This window comes from Watersipora subatra, chromosome 8 (assembly GCF_963576615.1).
Source record: "Watersipora subatra chromosome 8, tzWatSuba1.1, whole genome shotgun sequence".
Lineage (NCBI taxonomy): Eukaryota > Metazoa > Bryozoa > Gymnolaemata > Cheilostomatida > Watersiporidae > Watersipora > Watersipora subatra.
Genome location: NC_088715.1, coordinates 53,450,257 through 53,457,809, shown reverse-complemented (window position 1 = coordinate 53,457,809; position 7,553 = coordinate 53,450,257). Strand labels below are relative to the sequence as shown.

General features: G+C 34.1%; 1 protein-coding gene across 5 annotated transcripts in view; it reads right to left on the bottom strand.

The window, feature by feature from the left end:
* Positions 1-4,174: 4,174 nt before the first annotated feature.
* Positions 4,175-7,553, bottom strand: part of LOC137401558 (MFS-type transporter SLC18B1-like) — a 30,066-nt gene continuing 26,687 nt past the window's right edge. For all 5 annotated transcript variants that reach the window (XM_068087978.1, XM_068087976.1, XM_068087975.1 and 2 more), the window contains one exon: positions 4,175-4,745. In XM_068087978.1, coding sequence (XP_067944079.1) covers positions 4,530-4,745 — 216 coding nt within the window. In that variant the 3' untranslated portion in view covers positions 4,175-4,529. The remainder of the gene's footprint in view (positions 4,746-7,553) is intronic.

Here is a 7,553-nt window from a genome sequence, read left to right as displayed (position 1 = left end):
TTTTTATACTAATCATTTCCTGCCCCTTTCTCTGTGCGTAATACGGAACAAATGCTATGTGTTTAATTTCATTTTTCAAAGGAAAGGGTTTGAAATCAGAAGAGGTAAACTGAGAGCCATTGTCACTGGCAAATATTAAGGTAAGACAATTTATTGCCAACAAAATTTTGCATGTTGTTATTATAGCTAGTGCATTATTTGAATGAAGAAGATATATTTCCTGTCATTCGCAGTATGCATCAATGGTAAACAGAAACATGTTCTCACCCAGTGGCCTTGCAAATTACAAATGCACTCTCTGCTAAGGTCCATCTGCTTGTTCCCAGTGGTGTGTGATAGAAGGAAGTTTATTTCGAATCAGGAGACATTTTTGGTATTGCTTGTAGCAGTGTCTGCCTTCATTCAGTTCAGGTTACTAGAAATATTTTCAGCAGCTGTTTATCTTTATTATTTCAACATGTTTATGATGCAGTTCTTCAAATAAAAAGGTTGTAGATTGTAAAGGATAACTATTAGGATACCTTATAACAGGCAGTCATTTTCTTGGATAGTTCTTTTTTAAAAGCATAAAAAGTCTTCAAAAAGCATCAAAAATTTGCAGCTGATTGCAGTGAACTTGTTCACACAGTTGTGGAAGTCTTGACATAGCATCTAAGAATATGCTCAAAATACGTGCCCTTTTTCTGCAGCAGCTCACACATGTTTGGCTTAAGTTTTAAATTTGTCAGAGTTGTTGTAACGTGGAGCCTCATTAGATTTGCGAATCAAAATCTTTGAAAAAGGCCATTATTTCATCGGCATAGAAAAGCAAAAAATTCCAGATTCGCCAAAGCAGTTATTTTTTCTATGAGCTGCACGCTTATATCAGCTGCTGGAGTTAATCAAAAAATTAGCTTTGTGGTTGAATTAGCTTAAATAGCTTAATTGTATTAACATAGTTTTTTTGTACTTGGTAAAGTAGGGTTGCAGGTGTGAGAGAACATATAGGTCAGTAGAAATAGGAGACTGTAACTTTAGGTATGCTCACAGTGGTGCAATGGTCTGTAGTAGTGAGGAATTGATGCTCACCCAAAGTCATATATTGTTTAAAGCTGGCTCTTTGTCAAACCTTGATATGAGAAGACTTCAAATTTAAACTACGCAATGTGACATGTTTAATATTTCTGAACACAAAGTGTGTGTAGAGGAAATTCTCAATCCGATGCCAATTTTGCTAGTGTTTGACGGTTTTTCGCCGCCCAACAGTTTCAGAGATCTGACTAAACTTCAGCTATTATTTCAAATTTGGTAGGATGTTATTGAACTTGGTCATTTGTATTTTAGAACTCCAAGGCTGACAATACTTGTTAAAGAGTTAGATGATGTGTTTATTAGCCCATTTTGAACACATCCCAATCTATCATTAGGTACTGCTAGTTGTCAGTAAGTATAGCGTTCTGCTGAGTTTGTGGTTGTAGTGCTGACTTTGAGCTTTCTACTTAACAACTCCTGACACAAGTAAAATGCATTTTTTACACTTTCAATTTAATGTTCTACGGAGTAGAAAGCCAATTTCATCAGCTATATCAGTTGTGTTCTTCTTTTTTCTAGTTATATCTTTAATCTTTCTTGGTAGTGAGGCGGAAAGAATTGGTTTCGGACAACATTTTGTCACTTGCCCTTCATCCAAAAGACAGAAAATTTAATTGCCAGTTCTAATGGTAAAGTAGACTGATATTTTTTTAATCAGTCAACTATTGTGTTACCACACTTCCTCCGACTGAGTAGGAGAAAGCTATTCATGGCTTTAAAAACTTATGCAAACTGCCATTTGCTGCCAAACCACAAAATAATTACATGTACATACTAGTTTTAAAAACTATATTATTATATTATATGTTAAGATCTTCAACAGATTAATTTTGCTAATCTATGTTACCTAAAAGCTGGCACTTATGTGGGTGAGCAAAATTTTTATAATTTCTGCTTAACATTGGATTATTAACTACTGTAAAATTTAAGACTTGTCTATTATTATGTCAAGGTGTGAATGCCATTTTGACCTACATTAGGATCTTACATAAATTCAGTATTTTGGTTTTTTAAAGACTTACACCAGGTAAAATTAAAAGAATAGTATTACTAATGACATCGCACAATAACTTCAATTTCATAACTACCCTTACATAAAATCTGAAGTGCAATATCCATTACGCAAAAAAGATGAAAATTTAAGAAACAAAAACAAAATTGTGGTATTCTATTAAAGTATTAAAATAGTAATTTTCTCATCCGTTTTTTCTTTTGGGTGTCTATGAAGAAAATCCAAAATTAGATTACATTAGATTTAGCACCATGCCTTAATTTGTAATAAAGTGTTTATTTTGTATTTACCGAAAAGTTTATTTGACAAATTTAAACGAGTCTACTGCGCCTCCGACAAGTTTACCAACACATTGTCTTACTTCATTCAGTTCAATTACTAGGGTAACTATCGTACAGATTGGCGCCGTAAATTTAAGTAAAACTAGTACACTTTTAATACGAATGCTGTGTTGATATATACTGAATTCAATACCAGTGAAATGTATATTTCAAAAAGACAAATGAATTAAGAAGCATCAATTTTAATGATGCTATTTGATTATTGAAGCATTAAGAGATGTTTGAGAGACTCACCATTACATTACAGCAGTTCTACTGCTAAGTGGACCAGTTTAGCGACAGCCAATGACATGATCTCTCATAGAGGATGTATTCGTAATCAGGTCACATTTTTTACTAGTGCTGTTGGGGGAGTTGTTTCACTGCTATGGTATGGGAAACCAATTACTGTTAGGATGAGCACAACTGAGCATTTATTCCTTACCATGGTAGCATGCCTGCTACACCACAGACTATATTAAGCCTTATAAAACAAACTAATGATAGGCAATGTTTACCACTGGGTGACAACCAGGCGTGGGTAGACCTTTTCATTGCCTGTTTTATTGGGCAAGTTAAAAAGATAGCAAACTGACCAGTTTAAATGATTCCTATCGTAAGAATTTAAAAAGATTATTGTAAAATAAAATGAAGTTGTCAGCCCATTAACCATTAAATATAAACAACCATTGAATAACACCACCAACCATTGAATACCATCAACTATTGTATACACATCATCTATTGAACACTATAGATTTGTAGTTGCTTCATCTTTCTTAAAGCAGTTGCAAGTTTAACTGCCAGGTAGCAGCTAATTACCTACCTTATCAACAACGATCTCTAAACCTAATGGTTGCTAAACCAATCCTAACTATTGTGAAATGAGTTGAAAAAGACAATCCAAAAGTTGTAGTTTCATCGAGATATATTTTAACAATTTGTAGAAACTAAACACACACTTTTGACAAACTTAGTAATTGCAAAAGATTAGTTCCGTATGTAAAATATATTCAAAATTTTAAGCTATTACAAAACATAAAATACCACACAAAAATTTGGCACGACAAGCATTTTCATTACAGTTAGCAATCATCCTGATACTTTCTTTTACAATAAAGGGCAAGACAAACCGTATTTGTTGGACAGCTATTTACAGGATAACATTTTTTCTAAGTTAGCTGTATTTGCTCAAAAGACGGATGGCATAACCACTGTGGTTTGAGCAAGAATTAATTGTAATAGAATCTCAGCAAGAAAGCCCATTACTTAATTGGTAGAGTCAAACTGTAGAATTTAAACACAAACTATTACAAAATTGTGAATGAATACTACTCTGACTATGACCAACCTCAATCTGAAGAAACTATGTGTGGGCATCTTAGTAATTATCTACAACTACCGCTATCATAGATGAGTGAGAAAAGTTAATTTCACCCCAAATGGGCAACTGACGAGCCTTCTGGTGCCAAACCACCAGATTGATCAGAACCTGCCCGGGACAGCAAACAGAGACCAGATGAGAATTCCAGTTGCTACTCTGATTGAGAAGAAGAAAAAAATGAAAAAAATCACTAAGAACAAAAAGGAGCGACAATTAATTTCTGGAGAGCTGCTTCATGCTTCTGAATTGTAACACTTAGCAATCGTTGAAAGATATGCATATTAAGTGACTGTTTAGATATATAAAAACTAGGACTGCTTCATTGGCTTGCGTATGTTCTGTATATTGCACTGGGTATGCCCTGCAGTAACAACCAGGCACCATATACACAACAAATATACTGGAATGTTGTAGATTCTAATTTGTGTTTATAAGACAAATTTTGAATAACAGCCATAAAAAAGGTATTTTTTGCAGAGTTTCTACTGGTTATTTAAAACTTGACAATATTTTTAAAAAAGTAGTATTCTTGTTAGTCATCTCACTGCAAAGCTGAATAGTAACCTGTGGTATGAAACAATATTTAATTTGGTAACTGTTAAATATTGATAAAATAAGAGCTATTTTTATATGAGACTACATATTTTTTATATTTGGTATGTTTGTTATACCATATCTTTATTATAAGAAGTGATAAACAGAATTTATAAAAATAATAACAACAGAGTTAGTGCAGGTTATTTCAGTCTTCATATGGTGGCTGCTGTGATTCAGTGCTGACTATTGATTTATCTAGGCAAGACTTCATTCTCTCCGAACAGGCTTCCACTACTTGCTTAGTTACCATGTCTTCATTATTATCTTTTACCATTTCGACATCCACCTTATCCTCCATTAAAAGTGCTGATAGCTGATTGGTTGATTTCAGATATAGCAAATGACTTCCATGAAAGATTATCTACAAATAATGAGCAAATTTTGGTTAAAATAATTTAAAACTTATGGAGAACCAGTTTCAAAGCTAAGCGCTTAAACAGTTTTGAAGTTTTAACAAGCTGCTTGTTAAAATGGTTGTGAAGTTTATTTATGCTGAAAATGGAACTAGTTTTTCTCAGCACATAACTTTTCCAGATGCTACTTTGTGTTCTTGTGGATACCTGCTAGAATTTTGGCCTCACTACTCTTTCCACAATTGACAGATAACCAACAGTTAGTGTGTCCAAATTACTCACCAAACCTGCCACTAAAGCACCTAGCTACCAAAATCTTTAGGCAAACTTTGAAAATCTTGCCTCTAAAACAAGCCTGGCTAGATAATCATACCTGACTTCATAACATTCTTGTTTATAGTAGATTTTTTTTCCAGTAGCATTGTGTTCTTAAATATTCCATCTACTTTACCAAGCATAAGTTTTAAAAAATATTTTGCCAGCTTTGCAGTACACTGAGTTCAAAGTGTTTATTAACACAACATTGCAATAGAAATGTGCAGTTTGGGAATGTAAATATTTGAGTCTCATATGACATAATACATAAAATACAGTGCACTTTAATAAAGTATAAAATATAATGTGTTATATATAAGAAATTGTTTTCTTCCTCCTTTTAAACCAAGTGGGCGGTAAATCTTCTCAAGTTCGGGATTCTTAACAAAGACACGGTAGTTTGAGAGCATTTGTCAAAATACTAGTCGAACCCTTTAGCATGTTTTACAGCAACTCTCTACTGTTGATTGCTGGTGGTAGGTGGATAATCAAATTTGATGTGTGCTGTGGATAACTTGGCACCCAATGCTCTGATGACTTAGAGAATTACACTGTTTTTATGCCAGCATTTTTTAATGTTTTTTTATGTGAAATATATTTGTATACTTCCTGTTGTTTTTGCTATGTTGTAGTCACTAGGTACTGTTACATCTGTAATAATAGTTCTCTTGCTCCTCTTGTTTACTAACACAACACATATATGTTTTCCCAAAATGTGCTTGCATGTCTGAGTGTAGAAATTCTAAAGCAGCATATCATGGCCATCTTGTTGACTTTATAACAAGCGACTTGCCAATGTGGGACTTGTTGCAGCCATACTTTTCAAGAAGGTTTCCTCAAGCTACATTTGTTTTAGGAATATGCTGATTTGTGTATTCAATGCTTGCTGGCTGTTTGCACCACTGAATATACATCAAACAGGCTCTGGTGCATCCTTGCACAGTCAGCATCTAAAATCATTTTAATGTTATAGATTTATGCTTAGACTTGCATCCTTAGAAGCCCATGCTTCTGTGTTGTGATTATTTTGGACTCATATTTAACTGTTTCATGTAGATCATTGTGAAATATTTTATATTGCATATATCAAGGTTTTTCACATTTGTGTATGTGAAATTTCATGCTATTTCGTTTTAAATTACATTTGGCCATGCTTGCCGCTATGCATTGTGTTATGCACTATGTAAAGTAGTTAGTGACTGTTTTGAGTACGTTGAATTGAGCTAATTTTTCTTTGCTCCCATTTTTTTTGCATTATGAGCTGTGCATTATCACTCATTTTGATCTGCTTCATTCGACAGTCATCATTGTCCAGTCGCAAATAGGTCTGGTGGAGAGTGTAGAATTCGAATGTCTGCCAGCAGTAGGGGCAGTGGAAATGTTTGGTGTGCTAATCAGGTGCCTAATCATCAGTGTGTAGTTTTATTGCTATAGATATTGAGAGGAATTGTCTGTTGCTATAGAATATAGCCATTAGCGGAGCTAGAAACTTGTCAGTTTTAATCATGAAGGCTCTTTCGGCTTAAAAGCTCTATTCTTCTTTTACTGTCTGTTGCACATTTTAAGCCTTCCCCTTCCACCATCTTTTTTACCAAAGGGCAACACAGCCAGGAAATGTTGGTTATAGGATACTGCGCACTGTGCATGATCAGAAACTTGCAAATTGCTATATATCTTTCCTTGATGGAATATCTATTCCACCATGTTATGCTTGCTGGGTAATTTGTTACCAACGTTGTGTAGGCATTGCTTGTAGCGATTTAGTTTCAGGCATTGAGCTGGTTTTGTAGAGTATGCTAATGGGATTTTTTGTAACTGTAATATACTTGTGATGAACTTTGCATTCATGGTTAAAGGCGCTTTGCATAATCCTCAGGTACTTGCAGATTTTTAATGTCAATAATAGTAACTGTTGATGTTCTTAGGCGATTTGCATGCAGTACGGTACGCTTTTTACAAGATAAGCTTTTCACATTTTCTATACCATAATTCAATCAAATGGCATCCATGTAGACCAAAAAAGTGTATTAACAAATCAATGTTCATTTTTTTTCTTTGCATAAAGGTTTTTGTTGTCTATTTCAAAATGAATTTATTTTGGTGCGCTGTCAAACTAACATCCATCTGGTTTTTTCAGCACACCACCTTTAGGGTTTAGGTATAATATGCAAAAAAGCAGTGGTAATAGTTAGTAAAATTGACAGATTCAATGCGGTATTTAAGCACCCATCAGCTCCTGCCATTAGCTTGTAGATCCATTCTTGAGTGCATAAAATGTGATCTTAGGCACTCAACAAAGCAGCTGTGAAAAATTCAAGAATAGTCATTTTTTTGATTTTTTTCAGAGCGTGCAGCTGTAGTAACTTTCTTTATATAAATAGCTTTATATTAAGTTTTTTTTGTTAGGCCAAGTAGTGCTGGTAGCTATCAACTATCTTTAAAAACAAAACTCTAATAACTAAGGCTTTGACAACTCTCTGAGACAACTCAACACTCAAAAC